The sequence below is a fragment of the Podarcis raffonei genome, chromosome 2 (genome assembly GCF_027172205.1).
Source record: "Podarcis raffonei isolate rPodRaf1 chromosome 2, rPodRaf1.pri, whole genome shotgun sequence".
In the NCBI taxonomy this organism is placed as follows: Eukaryota; Metazoa; Chordata; class Lepidosauria; order Squamata; family Lacertidae; genus Podarcis; species Podarcis raffonei.
The window spans coordinates 82,287,168-82,314,435 of record NC_070603.1 but is presented as its reverse complement, the minus strand read 5'-3'; the positions used below and the strand labels follow the sequence as shown (position 1 = coordinate 82,314,435).

Sequence of the window (27,268 nt, the reverse complement as noted above, 5' to 3'; positions counted from 1 at the left end):
ATGATCTCGATACGAATCCAAGGCAGACCTTTTAACATCACAGTAATCCAAGTTTATGCACCAACTACTGATGCTGAAGAAACTGAAATTGACCAATTCTATGAAGACTTACAACACCTTATAGAAGTGACACCAAAGAAGGATGTTCTTCTCATTATAGGGGATTGGAATGCTAAAGTAGGGAGGCAAGAGATAAAAGGAACAACTGGCAAGTTTGGCCTTGGAGATCAAAACGAAGCAGGGCAAAGGCTAATAGAGTTCTGTCAAGAGAACAAGCTGGTCATCACAAACACGCTTTTCCAACAACACAAGAGACGACTCTACACATGGACATCACCAGATGGGCAGTATCGAAATCAGATTGATTATATTCTCTGCAGCCAAAGATGGAGAAGCTCTATACAGTCAGCAAAAACAAGACCTGGAGCTGACTGTGGCTCAGATCATCAGCTTCTTATAGCAAAATTCAAGCTTAAACTGAAGAAAGTAGGAAAAACCACTGGGCCGGTAAGATACAATCTAAGTCAAATCCCTTATGAATACACAGTGGAAGTGACGAACAGGTTTAAGGATTTAGATTTGGTGGACAGAGTGCCTGAAGAACTATGGATGGAGGCTCGTAACATCGTACAGGAGGCAGCAACGAAAACCATCCCAATGAAAAGGAAATGCAAGAAAGCAAAGTGGCTGTCCAACGAGGCCTTACAAATAGCGGAGGAGAGAAGGCAAGCAAAATGCGAGGGAGATAGTGAAAGATACAGGAAATTGAATGCAGATTTCCAAAGAATAGCAAGGAGAGACAAGAAGGCCTTCTTAAACGAGCAATGCAAACAAATAGAGGAAAACAACAGAATGGGAAGAACCAGAGATCTGTTCAAGAAAATTGGAGATATGAAAGGAACATTTCGTACAAAGATTACCATAATAAAGGACAAAAGTGGTAATGACCTAACAGAAGCAGAAGACATCAAGAAGAGGTGGCAAGAATACACAGAGGAATTATACCAGAAAGATATGGATGTCTCGTACACCCCAGGTAGTGTGGTTGCTGACCTTGAGCCAGACATCCTGGAAAGTGAAGTCAAATGGGCCTTAGAAAGCATTGCAAATAACAAGGCCAGTGGAAGTGATGGTATTCCAGCTGAACTATTTAAAATTTTAAAAGATGATGCTGTTAAGGTGCTACACTCAATATGCCAGCAAATTTGGAAAACTCAGCAGTGGCCAGAAGATTGGAGAAGATCAGTCTACATCCCAATCCCAAAGAAGGGCAGTGCCAAAGAATGCTCCAACTACCGCACAATTGCACTCATTTCACACGCTAGCAAGGTTATGCTTAAAATTCTACAAGGAAGGCTCAAGCAGTATGTGGATCGAGAACTCCCAGAAGTGCAAGCTGGATTTAGAAGAGGCAGAGGAACCAGAGACCAAATTGCAAACATGCGCTGGATTATGGAGAAAGCTAGAGAGTTCCAGAAAGACATCTACTTCTGCTTCATTGACTATGCAAAAGCCTTTGACTGTGTCGACCACAGCAAACTATGGCAAGTTCTTAAAGAAATGGGAGTGCCTGGTCACCTCATCTGTCTCCTGAGAAATCTCTATGTGGGACAAGAAGCTACAGTTAGAACTGGATATGGAACAACTGATTGGTTCAAAATTGGGAAAGGAGTACGACAAGGCTGTATTTTATCTCCCTGCTTATTTAATTTATATGCAGAATACATCATGCGAAAGGCTGGGCTGGATGAATCCCAAGCTGGAATTAAGATTGCCGGAAGAAATATCAACAACCTCAGATATGCAGATGACACAACCTTGATGGCAGAAAGTGAGGAGGAATTAAAGAACCTTTTAATGAGGGTGAAAGAGGAGAGCGCAAAATATGGTCTGAGGCTCAACATCAAAAAAACGAAGATCATGGCCACTGGTCCCATCACCTCCTGGCAAATAGAAGGGGAAGAAATGGAGGCAGTGAGAGATTTTACTTTCTTGGGCTCCATGATCACTGCAGATGGTGACAGCAGCCACGAAATTAAAAGACGCCTGCTTCTTGGGAGAAGGGCAATGACAGGCCTAGACAGCATCTTGAGAAGTAGAGACGTCACCTTGCCAACAAAGGTCCGTATAGTTAAAGCCATGGTTTTCCCAGTAGTGATGTATGGAAGTGAGAGCTGGACCATAAAGAAGGCTGATCGCCGAAGAATTGGTGCTTTTGAATTATGGTGCTGGAGAAGACTCTTGAGAGTCCCATGGACTGCAAGAAGATCAAACGCATCCATTCTTAAGGAAATCAGCCCTGAGTGCTCATTGGAAGGACAGATCGTGAAGCTGAGGCTCCAGTACTTTGGCCACCTCATGAGAAGAGAAGACTCCCTGGAGAAGACACTGATGCTGGGAAAGATGGAGGGCACAAGGAGAAGGGGGCGACAGAGGACGAGATGGTTGGACAGTGTTCTCGAAGCTACAAACATGAGTCTGTCCAAACTGCGGGAGGCAGTGAAAGACAGAGGTGCCTGGCGTGCTCTGGTCCATGGGGTCACGAAGAGTCGGACACGACTAAACGACTAAACAACAAACATGAAGTTCAACGCTTTTTCAAAGAGCAACATCACGTCTCTAATTCCATCTCTGTAGGTTAAATTTCCTAAAAAGCAATTTCTTGCCAGTAGATTTTATTTATAGTTTTCTTGTCTGCCCTTCACCATAAGGTCCCAAGGCAATATAATGCGCATTATAATAAGAGATAAAAGAATTGCAATTGTAAAAACAAATAAAACCATTTCCACCTGAACAGAAAAGTATAATTCCAGCAAAGAAGTGAGTCCCCCAAAAACAAGATACCGTAACTGTACACTGCAACTACACCTCATGCTTCTGGTTCCAGAGTTTGAAGTCTTGCCCAAAGTTGGAAATTTTGATTACATTGCTGAAAAATTCAGCCATATCTTGTCATAATCAATGAAAGTATGAGCCTACAAAATAACTAAGTCATCTTCATCGCATAAAGGCACTAGGCCTTTTATGATACTGTATTTTCAGATGACCATTAGTTGTTCTACACCATGAGCAAAAGAAGGTCCATCTTCCACGCGTAGAAAAAAAGGTCCATCTGTGAGCAGATCTATTCTTCCATGAATGGTGACTCTTTCCACAACAGAATGTTTGGATTCAACATACTAACCTCAAAAAGATATATTTTTTCCTACCTGTAAATCAGCGTCAAATTCATGTTTCAAATGAGCATCTTCTGCAGCTTCAACAAGACGCTAAAAAAAGAAAGAAAACAAAGTATTACTTTCTAGAAATTTCAGGTATATTTTCATGTTGATTAGCTGATAAGACAATCTTGCACCCAGTTGTGAATATTTAGTAAACTTGGTGGTGGTAGCACCACTAAACTTATTGGGTTCTGGGGAGCCTTCTGTTCCGTCCTGTCCCCAGTTTGGGGGAATACAATTGACTTGCATAGGGGAAGGCATAGATCAACTAAAAAACCAAACACCTTTTTTAGACCCTCTCCCAAATCACTGGGATTGGAGTAACCTGGGTAAATAATTGACTGAACAAAAACTAGAAATGTATGTCAAAGATAAAGATTCCTCAACCCCTCCCTTCCAAGCTCTGGGTGTTTTTCAAGTCAGCTTGGTTTTGTTTCTCTGAATTGTGTGCGGGTGGAGGGAAATGGCCATATATTTATTCGGTCTGCTAAAGCCACATAGACACTTAGAAGCTTAGGGAATCCCTAATCTACCACAAGGTGCCTTATTAACAAGCACAATCCAACTCAGAAATTGAGTTTTCCCCAAATCACCCCGATTCACTTCATCATATGAGGTACAAACAAAGTTGATATACATCCATAGTATTTACTACTTAAAGGAGCCGCAAACAAAGCTCACAGCCGGGTCACCTCATGGAGAAAATAATCGGCTGAGGATCAGACAGAAGGATTTCAGAGCATTTATTCATTTACGGCAAAAATGTTTCCTATTATACATGAGTTGTTGGAAGCTGCTTGACAGCAGAACCAGGCATCAAAAGTTACTTGCTCTCCTCTTCACAGTGGGTGGGGATCTAGACTTCTGTAGATGTAAAGAGATCATGCCTGGGAGGCAAGTTCTCCTGATTTCCCGTCTCTCCCTGCAACCCCCTGCACCACCTCCCATATTGTTCTGGAGGGTCCCATCCCCCCGCATCCTCCAGAACAGTATGGGAGGGTGCATGGGAGGTGGCAGGGCGAATCAGTAGAAGTCATCTCCTACAATCGCCGGAGGGAGCATTCCCTGAATGGAACTCTACTTAGGGGACGATCTCACCCACAGAAGCAAAGTCTGGATCGATCCTCAATGATGTAACACCATGCATGGCACGATGCATGTCCATCCACCCACCAGCCAATGACGAGCAGGTAGGCAAATGAATCGTGTGCTAAGCTACAGGAACCGGAAAGAAAGAGCCAAAGTCTGATAGAAGTTGAGATCTCGTGTAAAATTGAGTTCTGCCTCGGTTTTTGACAAAATGCTGTGTAAAAAAACAACAACCTTCAAATCAGTAGACAATCTGACGAACTTGAAGTATTATACTGTCCTACAGAGTGTTGTTTACATGTAGTAAACATACTGATCAGCACTTGTTGCATTTATTATTGGCCAAAATAGAAAAACAGGAATTTGGGAAGAGCAGAGATTCAGGCTAGAAACTAAGTCAACAGCTGTAATCTGGACTCAGAGATCAATATATTTTTATTGTGTTCATTTTTTTCTTATCAAATTAGTTATTAATAATATTTAAATCCTATAATTATTTTCCCTTCACTAAGGAAAGATAAATCATGAAAAGTATGTATTAACTACAACTGATAAGCACTGGGAGGACAAATATGAAATGGAACATATAAAATTCTCCACTGAATAATCCTTTAATAAAAATGTAACATTCATTTGAATGCCTTAAAATATTTCAAAATCAAGTCTCTGGCTTACCCACTTCATGTGCATTTGAAGTACCTGCCCTAGCAGGTTATGTTGGCTGTCCCTAAACCATTGGTATTCCATTAAAAATAGTGAGATCAGTCATGGTATAACTCAGTGATATAGTTCATATCAGTTTGGGTAAAACACAACATTTTGTAAGAAATAATAAAACAGCTTTCTGTATATAGTATTGTTAAATTGCACAAAATTAAGCAGAAATATTCAAAAGGCACACAGCTTAACCTATAATATTTCAACCTGAACGGCTAATTAAATGCCCCCCCCCAAAAAAACAGCATTTTACACTAATTTCAGAAAACAGCATTCATATGACAATTTTGAGCAGCAGCACGTCCATAAAATCCAGTCACCAGGGTGTAATAGCAGAATAAAGCCAAGATGAAGCCGTTGTTTCTGGTTGTTAAGAACTAGTTATTTTATATTCACATATAAATTTTCAAAGCAACATCAGTTACACACACATTCATAGAAAAAATGCTTTCTCAGGAAGGGTGCATAAGATCATACATTGTACACTATGCACTATCTTTGTTCTTTTTGTTAATTAACTTATTATATTATTATCAGTCTAGGAGAGTTATACTGTATAGTAATAGCATTATGCATATCAGAAATAATGGCCACTTCTACCCAAAACTACATTTATAATATAACTATTTCCCCCTTCCACCCAGCCTACACACAATAGCTTGGGGAGTCAAAGAACAAACTATTTTTAAATCACTGTAGCGATTTGCTGCACTGACGTCACTGCGGAAAGATTACAACAGTACTCTAGAGACTATTCAATAGTAGATTATCAAAATAAAAGCATTACCAAGATCCACTTCCTGTATTACCTCATTGGTGGGTTCATTTCAAAAGTGGGGAATAGACTTCAGTCCTAGCAAACTTTGCATGTTTGCAGGTGCCTTTCTAAAAGGTTGCTTTTTGTCGAGAAGGGCTTAGATTTATTAGTGTGGAGGGCTTTAGGTAATATTCTGGCATAGATGGGTAAATATGCTGAAAGTTCATCTTAATCCCATCAGAGTTCTTCACTGTTTTCCCATCATTTCTATGTAAAGGCTGGAAAGGTAACAGAACAAAAGATTCCATTGACATCATTGCAATTTATCAAATTTAAAGAGAAGGGCAGACCAATTTCCTCCATTCCATTTTCTAAGTCTTCTGTGGATTAGCTGTGTCCAGAGTTCCACTCCACCAGTCTTCCAATTTCTCAGATCATTTCTGTAAGGTCCATGCACATTTTACCTTTGCTACATCAGTTTGTTTCATATGTTTACATGGCTCTACTACCCTCCCCACACAAAAAATAAGGTAATCTACATTTAGGAGTGATCATGTGGCAACATAATTGTAGATTGGATGGCTAAGGCTACAGTTAGCAGGCCACAGTCAGTCAAGTCCCGCTGCTGGGCTAAGGGAGAATAGGGTGGTGGCCTTCCAAATTCCACGCTACACTCCTTGGTTTGAACACCTGTCCACCCTTTGCCAAAGAGGGGAAAGGTAACTTTTTTTAATTCCTAAGAGCAAAGGTATGCATCAACCTTTTGCCCATAAGGCTATTTTTAAGACAAAAACTAGGCAATGCAATTTCAGTCATGGAAGAGGAAGCGGTGCCAATAAGCAAACTGGGTCTTCAACTATGTCAACAAATGTCAGCTTTGTCCATGGACAAATCCATGGAGGATTAGGCTACTGAGGGTACCAAGTCACAATGGCTGTATGCTCTCTTCAGTATCAATGGCAACATGCCTCTGAATACCAGTCACTGGAAGTGGAGAAGAACAGTGCCAAACTCCCCATTTTAGCCAAGTCATGGCCATCCTCTGGCCTTCCAAAAACAGTAGCTAAAAAGGCCATCATGAAAGATAAAGCCAGGCCTCCTCAGCTCCCTGAACATGAACAGTACATTCATATATTGTTATACATACAGTGGTACCTCAGGTTAAGTACTTAATTCGTTCCGGAGGTCTGTTCTTAACCTGAAACTGTTCTTAACCTGAAGCACCACTTTAGCTAATGGGGCCTCCTGCTGCCGCCACACCGCTGCTGCATGATTTCCGTTCTCATCCTGAAGCAAAGTTCTTAACCCAAGGTACTATTTCTGGGTTAGCACAGTCTGTAACCTGAAGCGTATGTAACCTGAAGCGTATGTAACCCAAGGTACCACTGTATAAAATTTAGCAACTAAATTCAGGAATGCATTATTAACAAAATGAGGCATTTATCCTTTCTTGCTTTGTATTGTTTTTACAGATGTTTTATGTGGATTTGGAACCTTTTAAAATTTTGTCTGTGCTAAACATATGTAGTGCTTCTTACATTATCAGAGAGGTGTGTGTCATGTACACATCATGCAAACCTTTGTTTAAATGCAGTCGATTTAAAAAAGAAAAAAGTGGCTTTGGTGTAATTTTTTTTGAAAAGTAAATTAAGCGCAAAACACATGTGCACCTACTTGGTCTAATAAGTCCTCACATCAAATTGTCAAATTGCTTTTTAAAAAAAATCTGTGGAGTTCAAAGAGCATGGCTGGCTTTCATGAAAAGGAAAGCAGGGAGAAAAAGAATGGGATTCATGCATGGAATATGTTCACTTGCCATTTGGCGAGGGGGGCGGGCGGTCTTAGCTGCTGGCTGGGGAAGCAGGACTTGACAGAGTGGGACAACTAGAGTCACATCCATAGCGCTGTCACTTGCACCAGCCAGGGTGGAAGTGGTGGAGCGGGGAAAATATGCCCCTTTGCTATTGCCAGCTCTAAGGCTAGTGCAGCGTATAGGTCTGAACAGACCCACAGTGATAATGTGACAGCAGCAGGGCCACCTCAAGATCCAGTGGCCAAGATCCTGGGCCTGGTCAGCACAGCCTTGAAATGCCTTGTTTCAGAGTTTTCCACTGGCTACTGCCAGCAGGGATGGCAGCAGTGGTAGCTTCTACCTACTGTTTTTGCAGACACACTGACGTACTCTGTGCTGGTGAGGCTTTCTAGCTGACAGTGAAATGCCTCCACCAGTGGAGGCAGGTGGAGCTTGGCAGGGCTGGCCAGAGGGACACCTCCATTCCATCAAGTCCCCTCCGGGGGGGGGGGGAATAAAGGGTCAGATTATTCTTCTCAGCTACAACCCTATGTACAGTTACCTGGAAGTACATCCAACAGGGACATAAGATCAGAGTCAGGCCCCAGTTTGTCCAGCATTCTGTTCTCACGGTGGACAACCAGATGCCTAGAGGAACCTCACAAACAAGACCTGAGTACAACAGCACTCAAGTAAACATGCATAATACTGGGTTGCATATGCAGATCCTGATAACTGTAACTTCTTTCTGCATCACGTTATAAAGCCACATGTCACTCAACTAGAAACTAAAAGTAGAGCATGGAAATTAATCTAATTAAAATAAATGTCCTTGCAATAAAGCATTACTTAGATGCTAAGAGTGAGAAATCCACTTAATTAAACAGATTACACAATATTGTCTCAGTTAGATTGGGAGGCTCTGACTTTCAGCATATTGAACAACATACTGAACAACTCAAACATCTTTCTGTGTTGCTATCATGATGATAAGGATTATGCCCACTTTTATCGCTAAGGCCTTGACTTCAGCCTCCCAAAATGCTTAAATAAGGAAGTGATTACAATACACAGACTTGTTCATTGTCTCCTGCTTAATTTTCTTTTTTGAGTAGGTTTTGTGTAATATTATTAACAACGCACCAGAAATAAATACAGCAAGTAACATCGTAGATATAATTTGAAAGACACTAGGGGGCAATAATTGCTGTTCAAACACCCTAACTATTCAAAAGCTCATACTCCAATATCATGAGCACATTGTACTTGAACTGAGATTATGGCACAGAGCTTGACCAGTTTGTCTTCTACTTACAGAACATACCTGAACTTTTGATAGGATGGAAAGTAGCATATCCCTGGCAATGACACAGCAACACCCACACACTGTGATGTTGTGTGGTGGTTTTTGATGCTGCAAGCCTGGCTGTGCCTGTATATTTGTAAAAAGAGGGCATCTTCATGCATCTGATGAAGCAGACTTCTACTCCCAAAGGTTTACACTGTAATAAATATGTTGACCTTTAAGGTGTCCGAAGACTCTTTGTCAATTTTGATATACGCATACTGTACTTGAATTATGGGAGGAAAGGTAGGAGGCCCTTTAAGAAATCCACAGACCCCAATCTCACCCCCTGCTTGGCTCCCTGCTTGTGAAATCCTTTCTCCATGGAGACTCACCTGGTGGCTTCGCTACATATCTTCAGGTGCCAAGCAAAAACATTCTTCTCCCAGGCCTTTGCCTAATTAAACAATCTCGGGGTATTATTATTATTATTATTATTATTATTAAACTGGGGGTATTGCTTTTGTCTGTTACTATGTTACATATTTTGTAGCAGTAGTAGTAGTAATGATGATGATGATGTCGCAGAAGTCTGATGTGGGTTGTTAAAATTTAACTTTTAAAATGCAGCTAAATTCAGTGGAGGCAAAAGGAGAAAAAATGGAATAAGGCATTTACTTCTTTTTTAAAATTTCCTTATGTAGATCAAGAGACATTTCCCCCACAAAGCTCTCAGCCACATATTACAGCCGAGCTACCCATATTTTGTTTTGTTAGTTTCAAAAGTACAGACTTCTTTCCTTGTAATATTATTGGTTTCTGAGAGCCCTCCTGTGGCTAAAACCTAACATCTGCATATTTCCAGGGACTTGCAAGAAGGAAGTACATCTCACTGGATAAAGTGCTTAGTGGTTTTTATTGCAAAATGATGACTTAAAACCCAAAGGGGGTTGAACTTTATGAAGAAGTGTCTGTCATATATTCTGCATGTCTACTGAACTCCTAAAGTTTTGATTTTAATTGCTTTTATAATCCTAAATACATTCATCGAATAATGCCAACTACTTAATATATATCTGACCAAAAATCACAACCCGGAATATCTTGCTGAATAAAACAATCAGAACTGATGCCCTGCTATGAGAGAAGGAAGATTTTCATCATTCTGATCTATCAACCCACCTATATGTGATATGGTATACACTTGAAGTTCCTACACCTACAAACTTCTCCCATTTATTTCAGTGGAGGGAACACTTCCGTGCAGGCGCAGATCTAAGCAGGCACAGAATTCCAGTGCAAACACAAACCACCTATTCTCTTTAGCAGATCTGCTCTCTTCACTGAATTGGCTCTTATCATTAGAAGTGGATCATGCCATTTTATGGTCTAGTCACTAGATGGCACTGGGCTTAGTTGTAGCTGGGGGGGGGAGTCTTCCCACTTGTTAAAAAGAGACAGTACAGTTAGCTTGCTGAATCATGTGTCCTCAAAGCATTCTATGACAAGGGGAATGCTTGTCTATTACTTTGTGTGATGAGCATGCATTATCCTAATCTTATTGTTGCTTCCTAAAGGAAGAGGGGCAAGACCTTATCCTTGTCTCCAGATGGAAGAACCTCACTGTTGGTGCAGCTGCTGAAGGGAGCATCTCTTAGATGCACGAGTTAAAAATACTTACGCCCCACCATTTGCCAAATAGCACCAAGGCATCTTGCATAAAGTCAAACAAGATGCAATATTAAAATATGACACAGTGCAATGCTATACATGAAAGATTTGAGTTCACTATGACTCCTACCTATCATGGATTGCAGCCATGGTATTTAAAACATAAACATGAATACAATGTCAATTCCTCATAAATTCATCTTCCATTGTAACAGAGCAATGGGCCCCAGAAGCAGCTGATCAACCCAAAGAAGGTCTATGATTGGACTGGGAGATGACTAGTTACTTTTCTCACCTATATCCCCAGGGAGGGCAGTTTTGAATGTTACACAAAAGCAGTGGTGAAGGGAGACCCCAATACTCATGCTTCTTTTATGTATTTCCTCCCTGTGAAAAACTCACACTCTGAAAAGGAACTCTAATATCTTCTCCATGTTATGTTGTTTTCAGGTAAAGCAAGTGAATGCCTGAAAAGCGCTAAATTTCTTGTGTCTGGTTGGCTTTCTACGTTGGCACAGATTATTGTATGCAACCATGCGGGGCTCAAGCCATTATTCATTGCTCTGTATTGCCTGTGGCTTCTCCACTGAAACCAATGAGCTTTTTCTACACTAGGATGACCAGAAGTATTTGCATCATGCTTTTAAATTGCAAAATTTGCATTCACTCAACCACTGGCTATTAGAATGTGCAAGTCTTTTAGCCAGTTTAAAATCCGTCTGAAGACTTATTTATTTGACTTAGCGTTTAATTGGACTCTTTGCTGCTACTTTAGCAGCCACATGCCCTTTGCAGATTAGGGATTTGCCAATACCACAACAGTGAAGTAAAAGTAACACAGGAAATGAAAAGTAACTCATGAAATAGTTACTGTACTTTAGCTCTGCAAGGTTGTGATTATTCTTCTGTTGACACTGGGAGTACAAACGCAAGAGGAAAGGGTACTTTGACTATCATATTTCATTACATTTCTATCCCACCTATGGAGCTCAGAGTGGCGTACAAAGGATTCTCGCACAATCTCCTATCCATTTATGCTCTAGCACTAATGTCCTGCACTGAGCAAGGGGGTTTGACTAGATGGTTTGCAACAGGTGTTGGGAACTTCTAGCCTTCCAAATGTTGCTGTATTTCCACTCCTGTTATCCCTTGCCATTGGGCATGCTTGCTGGGGCTGATGAGAGTTGCAGTTCAGCAACATCTGTATGGTGAAGGGTTCCCTGCACCTGATGTACATGGTCACTCCAGCTCTATGATTCTATGGGCATTGACCCACTCAGACCTGTTTAGCTTCAGTATAGTTGCTAAGCTGTTCTCCCAGTCCAGGCCTAGGTGACAGCAACTCACCTCATTTGAAACATAACGGGTTATACTGAAGTAAGTTCTATTCCAAGTAGATCCACTGAAATTAATGTACTTAAGTTAGTTGTGCCCATCAGTTTCAATGAGTCCACTGAGGAAGATTAGCAATTGATATAACCCAATGTTATATCTATTCATTTAGTTACTGGAAGATTTTCACTGTCACCACCCAGAAAGTCCATAGAAATATACAAATTTAATTAGCAACACAATTCTAACAGTAGGGGCAACACAAACCAAATTCCCTCCCATTTGGAAATCAAAAGCCTATTGAAAAATTAAAGTCTAATTAGCTCATCTAAATCATGGCTAGGCAAACTAAGACCCGGGGGCTGGATCCAGCCCAATCACCTTCTAAATCCGGCCTGTGGACAGTTCGGGAATCAGCATGTTTTTACATGAGCAGAATGCGACCTTTTATTTAAAATGCATCTCTGGGTTATTTGTGGGGCATAAGAATTCGTTCATTCCCCCCCCCAAAAAAATATAGTCGACCCCCCCCCAAGGTCTGAGGGACAGTGGACCGGCCCCCTGCTGAAAAAGTTTGCTGAACCCTGATCTAAATGGACCAAGCTCTTCAGTGCTACTGAATCTCACAAATGCAGCACAGCAACCAACAGATAACACTCTATCCATTGTTGGAGTGGCCTCTTAAATTCATCACTAAACCTCAGTCATAGAACTTGTACATTTTGGAGTAGTTTGCCCCTCAGGTACGCTATACAGAGCTTTAAAGTTAAACCTGACTTGTATAAGCCATTCAGAGAGCCTTTTAGGAAATAAATGCAGGAAATAAATAAAGCCAGCACTTTGAAATCAGCCTGAGAGCAAGCAAGCTCATGTGGTATTGGTGTCATATACTATGGCACCTTCCAGTGGAAACAGTTTATACTTTTAGCTTACAAGCATCAGCTGGTGTAAGAAATTCTGTGATGTATATGTAACTCAACAAAATGTATTTATCACATGTCAATGTATTTATCACATTAGTTGGTACCCTCTGTTCATAGCTCTGTTCATATTACTCCAGTAATCAATCCTCTCTGCCTTCCTTAGGGATGAGGAACCTGTGCCATGTAAGTTGTTGTTGGACTCCAGTTCCCATCAGCCCCAGCCAGTATGGCCAATGGTCAGTGATGATGGAAGCTGTAATCCAATAACATCTGTAAGGTCACAGGTTCTCTGTTCCTGTTCCACATGAACCTATCCACCCGCTGCATTCATAATCTGAGTCCTTTTACAATGCCTGTTCCCATCTACAAGTTTGAGTGGCTGAGACACCAGACAGGGTCTTTTTAGTAGTGGTGCCCAAGTTATGGAAATCCTTTCCCTGGGGCGTGGGCGTGGGTTAAATTGTTGTTTATTTATTAAAATCATTTTATAAACTGCTTCTCAGCCAAGTGTCCTGAAGCGGTTTACAGAATAAAATTCCAATACTGAAATGTTAAAAATATAATCAAGTAAGTATTAAAATATACAGAACATCCAAATAATATAGACGATGAGCAATGTCAGGCATACACAATATCTAAAATGGGCAAATAACTTAGTCAGAGAAAGCCTGGAAGAAACAGATCTGATTTTAACACAGGCACCCTACTGTGGGAGTGTTCTAAAGAGTGGGTGCCACTACAGAGAAGGCCTGTCTCTGTTATTAGCATTCAGACATCATTTGTAAACCTTTTTCTTCCACCATGCCTTTAGTTTGATTTAGTTTTCTCATCCTCTGTTGATTTGGCTTTTTGCGACTCTGATTCATACTTTGACACCTTTTTTTGTTTGTTTGTTTGTTTTGCATTTTGTTCTTGATTGAGGTTGTGAGCAGTCCTTCCTGAACCAAAAGGCAGGATATAAATGTTTCAACTGCAGAAATAAAATATATCCTGCCTTTTCACAATGCAGCCCATGTGATATGTATGGAGTTTCCAGGTGATCTCCCATCCAGACACTGAACAGACTCAGACCTGCTTAGCTTCAACACAGTTGTTGCATCATATGCCTTTAGACACGAGGCCATTATCACAAAGTTTATTATAGAGTTCACCTGAAAGTTATCAACTAGACATATTTCCCCATTTGAACGTGAAAACAAAAATGACATAATTCAGTTCTTCAAAGGACAGACCTTGGACAAAGCTCAAAGTAAGAGAGACTGTGAAAATATTCCTTTTCCTGTTTCCAATCGTGGTATGGACTGAATAATTTTCTGAAGGCAGGAAGAAAAGAAAAGAAAAAAACCAAAAAAACCTCTGATCTGTATATGGCATGGGCCATGTTGAAATCCCTGACACACAGAAACTTCCTATACATGTCCAATTGCATTGAAATGCCCTTACTCTGTATGACTCCTATTTCCACGTACTAAAGCAATTGATGGCTCTATGTAGTGCTAGTATACAGGGTAAACAGAATCATAAAGGAAGGGACAGAAGAAAGGACAGGGTCCATGAACCAGGCCTGTCGGTCTAGACTCTGAGAGCATTCCTCTGCCTTTAAGACCTTTGCAGAAGGGACTATTCAGCAGCATCCCTTACCATCCCTGCATCATTATGACCTAGTAGCAATCCTAAGGAGGCAAGGAGGAGCAAGAGGCAGGGAAAGCATGCAAAGCTAATGTTCACATATTGATTTGAATGCAGTGGCCAGTTATTTGACTGTAAGCTTCTGGCTTCTATTGATATGTCATTAGTGGAGCTCCAGTTTATCAAAATACAAGCTAATAATAACAACTGCATTTTCCTACATAATTTTGGAGAAAATACCTTTTGGCTGCAATCCTAACAACAAGCACATCTGAGTTTCAATTTATACGCCAACATGGCAGCACAAATAATCTGAATTTTCCAATAGAGTATTCACTGCCTGTTTGGTCCAAAGTACCACGGCAATATTTTACTCTTGTAAGCGGGGAAATGCAAGATCCTGTAGGCTCAATTGCTGTTTGCTTATTTGTTTTTTTTAAAGAACAGCAATTTATTCAGAACTGGCATAAGCAGGGGAGCTCTGGGTTCAAATCCACAGTCAGTCAATAAAGCTCAGTATGAGCAGCCCCAGGCTAGTCACTAAGCCTCAGGTAATCCTGCCTTCCATGATCATAGCCACTGTTACCAGCATGTGAAAAGCATGATCATTTGAATTCACTCATCTAACTTCATTTGTACACAATAGATAACAGAAAGATAGATATGGGCTGAATAAGCCATTCTGCATGCAATAGGTCTCAGGTTCAATCCCAGACATCTTCAAGTAGGGCTGGGAGAGACCCCTGTCTGAAAACCTGGTCAGCTGCTGTCAGTCAGTGTAGACAATACTGAACTAGACAGACTAATGGTATAACTCAGTAGAAAGCTGCTTCCCACATAGATATAGTGATTGGTAGAATGTTTTTAAATAGGAACTTGCATATTTCTCATTTCACGTCTGGAAAATTAGGGTTCAAGAAGGATTAGCAACTTGCTGATAGAACTGCAAATGGATCATTGGGTTCATCTGTTCTAGTTCCCTGGATGGGTAATTCTTCCTACAAATCAAGCCAAAGGCAATGCCCCCGTTGAGAGTAGAGGAAAAACTGATTATTATTTTTTCAGTACAGAGGTAGAAATTCTAATGACTCTAACCATGATTCTGATCCTCTAAAAAGCAAAAAAATGAAGCCATCCATTTGAATATCTTAATTCTGGCTAACTCATTTATATTCAGGTTAGAGGTTTTAACAACTCATTTCACTCACAGCAAACCAAAATGAAATTGAACAAGCTTATTTGATAAGCTTTGCTTAAAGTGAATTCTTTGAAATTCAAATATATTTTGCTCTAGTGCCGATATAAATATTTGCACATGTGTTAGGGGCTGTTAAAATTACTTTTTAAATGGACTCGGCCACAACTAACAGAGACATAATTGGGTTCCCATCAATGATCAAAAGAAGCCAGTTAACCCTGGGATAAATAATTAGCTCCTGTTTAATTAAGATAATTTTCCATTTTAAGACCGAGGGATTAAAATTCAACCCACACAAAATTCCATTTCTTTTAATGAACTTCAAAAGGCACAATCATGTTTTTACCTATGGGAACTATGAAGGAAGATAAAAGAGGTGAGGCATGGCAGCTGCGCCATCTACCCATCTGGCATCAGAGCCTTCCTGGTTTTTGTAGAATGGGACGGCTCAGGGAAAGCTGGCATGTGAACTATTTACTGATCCTTTGGGCAGCTTTCAACCCTCCAATGTTGTTTCCAGTGAAAAGTAAAATAGGCAGCGAGCAGATTTCAGGGGAGGGGCTTGTGTTACTGATAAAACTAGGCTCATTTTGAGAATGTCACCTACACAGTGACCAAATATGACGCATGTTGTTTAAATAGCTCAGCAGACACACTTTGTACAGTACTTTATACATCATATCCTACATGGTTCTTTTTCTGGAGCTAAACTGCATGCTTTCCTCCCCAGAATATATTTCAGTTCCTGTAAATGTGGGTTTGTCTGAGCCAGTTCCTTTTACCTGTCATGTAGAATATTAGGGATGCCTAGCCCTAACAACTTCTTCTACTACTTTATTTCCCCAGCTCCACTACTTCTGTCCTACAGTGACATACAGAAATAAAAAACAGATTCTTCTTGACCCACAGACTGCTTCCCAGGGTTTGAACAAGTATATGACTTGCAGCCCATTTCTGTTATTACGTTTCAGCTCAGCGTTTGTATTTATCTCTGTCTTTATCAAGCTGTTTTTGTGCTTGCAGTTTGGTATACCGCTATTAGATCATAACCTAATTTCACATGATTCCTAATATAAAGGAGCAGGTTTTTCACCCATGTTTGGATACAAGCGGATGCCATTTTGAATCAAGAAAGCAGACTGAACCTTTGGAAACTTCACTGACTTTAACCACCAATTTCAAAACCTTGCTGATTTCTTAGATTCCTGAGCAACCTCTGGAATTAGTTCCTAATACAGTTCAAGCTTAAGACTTTCTGGAGAGTGGCAAGGCATGCACGTATTGGCTTTGGGGGCTTCTAATAGATATAGACCTATATTTGTAATGCCTAATAACGGTTTGGCAAAGTAGAAGTAAGTAATGTCCAAACAGAGGATTAATAAATCTTTCTTCTGGAGAAACACGTGAGAACCAGGAATGCATACAAACATGATCACCACCAAATAGGTAAACATGCTTTTCCTTTCAGATGTTGTACTGAAGCATGAAACACGGGTGCTCTGCATTTGATGTAGACATTATGGGATCCAAAACCAAAGTACCACTGTCCATTACACAGGACTGTTAATGTCAGTCTCAACTGTACAGCAAAGGTGACAGGACAAAGCAAGAAGTAAGGAGGACCTGAACAAGATTCCAGTTTAGGTGGTAAGCAGAAGCCAGAAGTAATCCTGTTTAGAGCCATCCTGGCTGGAGTGAGGACAAACAGAGACAGGTTAGGCACCACACATTAGGCACCTGATGTGTCAAGTGGATGACACATCCAAGTCACCAGGGCTTATTCTCCACTTAAATATATTTAAATTCTCTGGAAGCCTTTGCCAAGCAATTATACTTACTGGTCCCTATGGGAGATCATTATCAGTACAGTTGGAAGCAATAGTGCAGGGTCAATCCATTGTAACAGGCCACAGAGGACCGCTCATCAGAGGTGTTCCTCCAAGATCCCCTTGACCCCCAAACACACATGATTTATTTTATTTTTACAATTTAAAATGAAAGTTGTTTGTACTATTCCCTGAAGAAAATTATTGCAATTGGAGGAGTAACAATGTACAACCTCTCAAGCCCCCTATATAAATGCATGGGTTGTTGTTGGTTGTTGTTGTTTTTTACAATCACCTTTTCCTGTTGATCAGCAACAAAAAGAAATACACAGATGTAATTCTAATGTAACAAAAGAGTTCAGTACCCTTACAAATGAGTTTCTCTGTTTCTTGCTCTGCCGTTCTGAAAGCCCCATGAAATCAAGTGAAACCCCCTTATTTTTCCCATTTCAGTAATTGCCGCCTTAAGGAACTGAACTATTTTTGCGCAGGAAAAATAACCCCAACAAGATGATACCCTGCAGGCCCTGCTTCAGCCCAATCTGTTTTCAAACCGCTTAGATATTAAGTCCTTAATAGGAAGTCAAACTGTTGTGTTTCCAGAGGAACATATTGGCACCCAGGGGCTGCTAATGTGCCATCGGCAACATCTTGTATGCAGCTGGGGCTATTGTGTTACAGTATTATTTTATTACACTTGTTCCAGATGAAGATACAAACAGAACTGAAAGTCTTCAGGGCTGTCATGGCATGTGAATTGAGGGTTTGCTGCAACCTCTGGCCTAAACATTTTGATCAAAATGTGATATGACCCCATCAGTTGGGTTATGCTGTGGTGCCTGCAGGCAAACATTCAAGCTTTTTAATTCCCCTAACCCAGTAAAACATATTAACATGAAGCATCAGAAAAAATCTATCCAAGTTGCCCTGCCATGCAGACAACTCTACTAATGATTCCAGCATCTTTCCTCCCATTTGAACACCAGGTTAAGTTCAAAACATTACTCCGTGTGCTCCTATAAACTTGATAAAGTCACTGCTACAACTTATATGGTTTTGAGTGTAATTTGGCAAGTTTGCAGACTTAAGCAGACTTCCCTGATCGGCACCTCCCAGACCGATGTGTCAAACTGTGGTTCTACTTTGGAATCTGCATTCAAACCAGATCCCTTTACAAAGTGTTCTCATGAGAATATCTGATCTCTGTGTGTTTCCCTGCTAAAACAAAACCCTACTAGATGATTGGGGCAGCTAGTTCACACAACTCCTGCTAGGCATGTTGGAAAACTTACTGCAGTTCCCCCTGGGAGTGACAGGATGTAGTGCCATGCCTTCATTCTCAGGGAGAGTATATGGCAAAAAAAAACCACATGGCTGCCACACCATGTTTTTCCCACTATATATTGTCCTGTTAGGAAGATTGTACAGCAAGGAATGTGGCTTCCCTATGTTTTTTGCCACATAATTTCTATGGGAGTGACAACACATTATGATGTCCCATCACTTGAAGAAGGATTTGTGTTTTAACAGGCGTAATGGGAGCAATGCATTCTAGCCACTCCAGCCAACTAGAACGTTTCAAGCTGGGTGTGGGTGGGAATTGGCACCTGAGCGTCTCCTGTTGGGATAACAGCTCCTGCTCTAGCGCTAGATGCTGCCCCTGAGGACCCTATATATACCAATGTTGGCACAAGCAATGAGCCTGGAAGGGGATGGCTATGCTCCAGGTTAGAAGACTGGCCCTTTAAGGCTTTCCACTCCTCACAGAAGAGGGAATTTGGAACTGGAAGAATAAAACCTTTTCTAGTTTCAGATGTCTTTGGAGCCAGTTGCTCACTCGGAACTCTCCAAGGTGCTGCAGTGACAGGGCTGACTGGCCCCATTATGCCTAATGGGCTTGCTGTCAAGGTCAGGACTGGATAGCAATGACCAGCAACACTAATGTTTATAATGGCCCTAGGAAAAAGAAAATGGTTATTAGGCTATGGTCCCTTTTTGTTTCTCCTAAGAACGTGAGCCACACAGCCTGCACATTCTCTCCATACCGTCATGTGTGTGCTGCTCTGCACATGAAAGCTTCTTGCTACTGAGCTTTCCCCCTTCTGTGTAAGTCATCCACCTGGGTCAGCAGAAAGCAAATCAGAAGGGACACAAGATGCTAATGGATGCAGAAGGAACCAATGGGAGAGGACCCTAAGTTCCTTGTGCAATTGGCATCTGTATATAAAGTCCATTTGACCAAACTGCGGGAGGCAGTGGAAGACAGGAGTGCCTGGCATGCTCTGGTCCATGGGGTCACGAAGAGTCGGACACGACTAAATGACTAAACAATGACGACGACAACGACAATATAAAGTCTAAGTCATATGCACAAGGTCAGTGCTTGTCCAAAATATAGTTTCCAGCTAAAAATATGCAACTTTGGGAAATACAATCTCTCTTTCCCTCCCTCCCTCCCTCACCTTAAGACTAAATTTAAATGTGGATGTCCTTGATCTGAAGGAGTATGCTTTGTCTTAATTCTCATCTTACAAGAAAAGGTTGTCTCACACAACAGAACACGAGTGCACTACTGCAGTGTACTTGAGAGTCTATCACCATAAATGTTTTCCTACTCTGTAGAAAAGGAGAGGACTTCTGAATTCTTCTATGAATGAAAGCAACTAACACAGCTGAAGTAAGCTAAACGGTAAATATGCACTTGGATTAGACTTAGTAACAACTGAAACAACATGGGCACCATCCAGCCAAATACAAGCACCTTTAAGTTCAATTGATTTTACTGGAAAAATTAAGTGCCTGCCCAAATCTTTCCCATTTGAAATCAATTAGGCTTAAAGTGATTAACTCTGTTTTTTGACTGCAGGAGCAATCTCCCTTATTAAAACAACAGTAGCAGCAAGCACCCTTATTTGACAACTAACTTTATAATAGCTTGTTACTATAAGTTTCCTAACATTGATTGACTGTACAATTCCACCTGGACTATGGGAATTGTATTACTTGCTTTCTTTAATGGATATTGACCACTTCCTTCAGTGCAAGGATGCCACTGCATTATATTTAGTGAAGAAAAGAGTAGTGTAAAAAGTATTAAAGAACTTATATTTTTGTGGCACGTTAAATATTTAAGTCGAAGAGAGAGAGCAAAGGAAAGAGCTATAGCTCAGTAGCAGAGCATCTGCTTTGCATGCAGAAGCTCCTGGGTTCAAGTCTCAGCATCTCCAGATGAGCCGGTGGAGACTCCTACCTGAAACTCTTCAGAGCTGCAGCCAATCAGTGTAGATAATACTGCTCTAAATGGCCCAATGGGTCTGCTTCCTATGTTCCTATATTGTAGCAGCTTCCTATGTTCCTATATTGCAGAAGGGCGGGAGGAAACAAAAGAAGCAAAATATCTGTAATGCTGTACATACCTACCAAGTCACATTGAGCTCAGTGGGGCTTACTCCCAGGTAGGGGTGTATAGCAGGGTTTCCCAAATTAGATCCTCTAGCTGTTTTTGGAATACAAGTCCCATCTTCCCCAGCTAGCAGGACCAGTGGTCAGAGATGATGGGAACTGTAGTCCAAAAACATCTAGAGACCTAAGTTTGGGGGACCCTTGTGTATAACATCGCAGCCTTAGTTACACTATGTTGCATTTGTAGGCAACAGGTCTTGTATTCATAAACAGAACTTTAAAAAAAAAACAGGCAAATGCAAACTACTCTGATCACTTCAATAATATATACTGTAAGGATAGAAAATATCCAAAAGGCCAGGCCAATTTATACAACCTTTTCTCCTGTACCAGCATTGCACACAGCTTTCGCACATTTCAGTTGCTAAAATGGATAAAGCGTTTGATGAGTGCAATCCTATGGTCCCAGGGAGCTTCATTGCCAATGGTGCTCTTGTGGGGCGGGAAATGGGATGGCTTAGAAATGCCTCAGCTGTTCAGGCACCTGAGAAACAAGAGGATCCACAGCTCTCTCATTCCCCAATACTCCTCCAGAGCTGGAATAGTCAATTGCATCCCACCGGAAGCAATGGGATGCCTCTATAAAAAATGCCTTTATATCCACCTTCAGCCTTAGCCGGTAAGAGCTATCAGGGCACAGGAAATGTTGGTAGCTCTGCCATGGTTCACAACCCACTAAAAAAATAAGGGTATATACCTCTAACAACCATAAGAAACAAAGAAATGTAAAACTGCTTTATGCATAAACAATACATCTCATATTTTAAAATGGACCCAGAATCGTTATAGGGACCTGTCAGACAGCAGAGAGTTTAGTGTTGCAGTGCTAGTCACTAAGGTTGAGAAATGCTGCAGTTTTCTGTGTCCTCACATTCTGAACCTCCATTATTATTTATCTCTGCCCTTAATGGCATGCAGTGTCACTGAATATTTGTGAAGGCCATTGTTGTCAGATAAATGTTAATAGGACATACAGAATTAGGTGGGCTTTTAAGGTTGTGGTTTTTTTAAAAAAATGTATTTTTTGAACAGAATAATCATTTTGCATTAAGTAACCTTTGCCTGACATTTCAAAGCGATGTTTCAATTGCTACTTGCAAACTTTAACTATGGAAAATAAGCTTCCTAATGGTATATAAAACTTGTGGCTGATCTTTTCTCTCTCTCTTTTCCCCTCCCAAACAATGTCAATTTAAAAAGTTTCATTTGCAGGATATTCTGTCCCTAGCAATATTCTATGGTGATAAAAAACAGGCTTGATCCAATTAAAATACTGTTTGCTTTTGTATTCATATGGGGATCTATAAGGCAGGCTTCAGCCTAAAGTTGCTGATCTGGAGGCTTATAGAAGAAAGTATGTTTATATCAGAATGTGTTTAAGAGGGCGTATGGCTATGCTGATGAAATTTGTAGTCGGATACTCCTAGAGGCACCAGGCCAGGGAAGACTATGATAAATTGAAACTCCTAGCTGAAAAAGAGCTTATATTCCTAACATTTCCACCCAAGTTTGCCTTTAAATTGTAATGTAGGACGAAAAAGCTGCACAGCATTGTTCCACATTTCAGAACACAGAAGAACATCATTATGTTATTTTGAATGCTTTCTCTATCACACATCTGCTTATAAATATTTTGAGAGCTCCTGTCTAGTCACCACTGTAAAAGCAGAAAGAGGCTTATGGCAGGAAATGTAAGCAGCAGAATCCAGATGATCAAAACCTCATTTTTATATGAATTTGTGTGTCCTATAACGACTTTTCAGTTTCTTCCAAACTGAATTTTTTGAAGTCCTAAACAATTGAAATAAATTCAGTTACACTACATTTCTTAACTTTAGGGGTTTGACATATAAGTTTTCAGTAAAACACATTTTATTCCCATTGTAAGAACCTTAGAAGAGTCCTGCTGGATCAGACAAAGGTCCATGCAGTTCAGCATCCTGTTCTCTCCGTGGTCATTCAGATGCCTATGAAAAACCCACAAGCGGAAAATAAGCTCAATGGCACTCTTCCCATTCATGTTCCCCAGACACCTGGCTGCATTTGGCCAAGGAGGACACCTCAATAGTACATTTCTGCCTTGTTCCAACAAAAAGAATTCCTGCTGAAAAATGAAAGCTTTTTCTGGAACCCATTGGGCATTAACAACTACAGTTAGTCTGGGGGGCAACTCTTCTCCTTTGTTCTCTTGCATTCAGTGCCTCCCTACTCCCCCCCCTTTTTATATACCAAATCAGGCAATGGTTCCATAAAGCTCAGAATTATCCACACTGGCAGGCAACAATCCCTTGCCCTCTTCAGCATCCTTAACCTCAACACACCACATAGTTAAAACTGGGGAACAGTCATCTAAACCCCTCCATGCTTCGTACAGTTTTGCTTTGTTTTGCATTTTGCATCTGTCTCAAGAGACAATGGAGTTGCGCCTCCAGGGGTGAAGTCAAACCGCTGCATTTGCAGCTCTCAAGTGACGACCACCACTTTGGCTGCAGGAGTTGCTGGAAGGTGACATATAAGGTACCATCCAACCATATTGGGGACTCCACTCTGGATTTGTGTAGGGTTTACTCCTTAGTCTCCTCCTCCTCCCAATATATCCTGCAAGGCATCAGCAGTTTAGGATATTTTCTTCTCCTAGATGAGAGACTTTCCCAAGGGGGAGGGAAGCAATGAGGAGAGAGAGATTGGAATAAGCCCAGGAAGGGCTGGGGAGACGGAAAGTTCACGGGGAATGCAGGGGTTAAGTTCAGGCTCAGAATCGGGGGGGGGGAGGTTTATGACCGCCCTTGAGAGGCGTGTGATAAAGAGGAGGGCTGAATGATGGGGCAGGAAACTTCACCATTTTATGAGCTGTTGGAGAGGCAAACGGCAGGCCTCAGCAGAGATCTGAACTGAGTGGCTCTGATGGATGATCGGTGTGCTCATGACCCGTTGTAAATATTGTAAATAAAGACTATAAAAACTTCAAAAGGCTCCCACGGTATTTGTGGTGAGGAGAGATGCCCACAGCTCTGACAATGACTCACTGAGGGTTTGAGACCTATCGGCTACCCTTACCTGGTTTAGCTGGCCAGTCGAACCTGTTCTTGGGGTGTGGTCATTATCGCATGCTGGAAGCCACTGGTGAGAGCTGAGTGCAGGGTGGAGACCAAAGGTAGACACCAGGAGGAACACAATGTGTCCCCCACCAGAGGTACTACCCCTCGCCTAACACTCAATACACTCTCTTATTTCATTTGCTCCAACCCAAGTGTTCAATCTGGATGTACAGAAGCCCTCAAGTGTTCTTGATCCACTTTTCAATTATAGTGCAACCCTAACTAAGGTTTGGGATGGAGACAGTGCACTGGCAAAATTCTACCATCTCAGGCCAACTAGAGCAGGAGGTGGGGGGTGGGGCTGACTTACCCCATATGTATATTATCTTTTTATTTATTTCCCCACATTAATTCCAAAGGGGAATCATGCCCCTGGCCATGCCAGGTGCCAGACTGATGTAGATGGTGGGGGCCTGATCCTAGAGCGTCTTGGATGAACACTAAGGACCAGTGAATCCAAAACTCACTTCCTCTTGCCCCTGCTACACCCCAAAGCCCCATATTTCAGGGCCCAATGCCAGTCACCAGCATCAAAACCACAGCGAGAAGTACAGTAGATCTATTGATGCAGAGCTATCTGTGAATGTACTAGGGATTTCCATGTCAGACTTGCCAATCTGCTGGCAAAGCTCTTTTCCAGCCCCGCTACTCCTTCCTAACCTCCTTCAGCCAGGCAATTCCAGGGTTAGGATTGGTCAGTCACTCTCCCCAATGCATTTGAACACCAATTGTATTTTAACATGACATCTTTTGAATACTCCTGGCAAAATAAAAAATTAAGTGTTATTCACAAGAGGAGGAAGAGCTAATATCAAACACTATTTGAGCGTTTGAGTGAACATTAAGGTTGCATCTAAAGCAAGCTAAATATGGCTATTTATAAGAAATACATAGGAGAAAAAGCTGTACTGAATGAATTCAAATTATGTAATGACTAAAGGTTATTACCATCTGTGGTTGAAGACGAAATCACAAAGAATTTCTAAATATCTGGGGCATCCTTTTGTTCACATTAAAAAGGATTTAACTTGACAAGGCAGGTTTCACAATCATGAAAGGGGGATTAACATCCCTCTTGAAAAATAGATCACATACACATCATATGTTGTTTGGGTTTTAACCAAAATTAAGGGATTCAGCAAACAGTATAACAATTTTGAATCTGCCCTGTGAACAATATGTTTTAGTTATTAGGTGTATGAAATACCCTTCTCTAATATATGATTTAGGTGTATGAATCACCCTTCTGAGCAGTTGCCATTAGCCAGTAAATTATTAAAAGTGGATGTTATTGTGATGCAGGCATCATGGGACCCAGCAGGCTGAGCACTAACTTGGTAGGAGCATCACAGGATCCAGCCTACTGGCCTATTGAAGCATCATGAAATCAGGGATCAAGCTCAGTGAAGGCATCTAAAAGGAGAAAAAATATTCCTCTCTTCAACCGGGAAAGATTTCCAACCAAGAAAGCTGGAATCAGGTCTCAGTCATGCTATGAGGAAGATGTCAGTACAGTAAATGGGCCCCCACTATACAGTTGCCTAGGTGACGCTTGAAAGCAAGGAGTTCTCTGGGGCACACTCAGCACGTGCTGAGATGTAAAAATCATAGCAATTTTTGACAACCATTGCTTTTTAAAAGAAAGATCTCTTAAATATATGTCAAATGAATGCCAGATGTGTTTGACATCCAACGTGCCAACAAGTTAGGTCACAGATTCTTTGTACGGGGCAAGAGCCAATGTTATACCAGTGGGTAATGCTATGCCAATGCTATGCCAGAGGACATGACCTCCACACCCACCCACAGCCCCCTGTAATCTTGGATCTGCTTTGTAGGGTCCCCAACTCACCAGAGCAGATTTGAAGGGGCACAGAATACTACAGGGTGGAGCAGAGCGCAGAGAAAGGGGGAGTATGCAAGCAAAATATGTTGTGCAATTTGGACAATACAAATGAGTATCACCTAGTATATTTTCAATCTTTTTAATCATGCTGCAATCCTTAATATTATTTTAGTTCTGTGGGATATTTTATTACTCTTTTTCCTGCTCTTAATTGATATGTTTTTATCTTAACTGGTGTGCTTTATTTGCTGCATCTTATTGTAACTTGACTTTAACTTCAGCGTTTTACTCTGAAACAACCCAGAGAGTGATTATTGGGTGGCCTTAATACATTAGTAAATAACAGCCTCTTTTTCTTAGCTGTGGACTGTTCCTAAGACACGGCGCACATGATACTGCAAATTCCTAAATCTCTTTTGAAAGAATTAGAAGCTAAAATAAATAAATGCAAACTGAAATCTGACAGCTGAGCCTGCATCTTTTACCTTCTGTTGGTTTAAATAGGAGACAAAACCTCGTGCTGAACAAATCAGGGCACAGTCTCATTGCCTGCTGGAATCGCACAGAGTGAAAAATTAAATCTGAACCATTCTGTGCTGTTCACAAAACACAAAAGCAATATTTGAGGACAAGGATTCCCTCAAAGCACATTCTCTACACAGCTGCGAAACTGCTCAAGGATGCCTGAAATTTAAGGGCTGTCCATACAGAGCGAATATTAGATATTTCCCCTTGGCAGTATGTGGCCGAAGTCATAAAACGGGAAACGATCAAAATCTCTGCCTGAGGCAACCACACATCTTACAATTGCCAGCAGCAGGTTGTGGGGCACAGCTGCCACTTAACGACCCATGCAGGCCGTCAGCAGGGAAACGCAGCATACGAGCAAGAAATTTTAAAAAGTGGGCCTGAACAGCTGACAGGAAATCCTACCGGTCAGAAATTGTAATATACTTTTCATAATGAGTAGAACAAAAGCACAATTTCTTCCAAGATAACCTGCTTGCAAGCACTCTATAGAACTCTAGATTCCTGAGCCTCTGAGGAGCAGAGTGTCCTTAACTCTGAAAGTTCTTCTCATTACACTTCCCCAGCTGCCTACTTCCTTTCAGGCTTCCTGCTACGTCTCCTTAGACTCAGCCAGTCTTCTTGACAGATCTGAGCAATTCACCTCATACACATCAACAGATTTGGACTGAGTGACTGAAAGTGCTCTTTATAGACTCAACAACATTAGCATCATATGGTTAATGAGTTTACAATGAGTCATTTGCTTTGAGGAGGCAGTTTCCATCCCCACAGTTAATCTCTCGGGAAGTCTACTGTAGATGGCAAAAGATGCCTGGAGGCACATTAATATACAAATGAGATTTTGAGTTGGTCCTTATTGGCCCAGAAAGCCACTGGAACCAGTTGGTATGT

The 27,268-nt window shown here is 41.2% G+C and overlaps 1 protein-coding gene across 3 annotated transcripts in view; it reads right to left on the bottom strand.

Moving 5' to 3' along the window:
- Positions 1-27,268, bottom strand: part of CACNA2D3 (calcium voltage-gated channel auxiliary subunit alpha2delta 3) — a 486,071-nt gene that overhangs the window by 316,954 nt on the left and 141,849 nt on the right. For all 3 annotated transcript variants that reach the window (XM_053377842.1, XM_053377843.1, XM_053377844.1), the window contains exon 4: positions 3,210-3,269. In XM_053377842.1, coding sequence (XP_053233817.1) covers positions 3,210-3,269 — 60 coding nt within the window. The remainder of the gene's footprint in view (positions 1-3,209; positions 3,270-27,268) is intronic.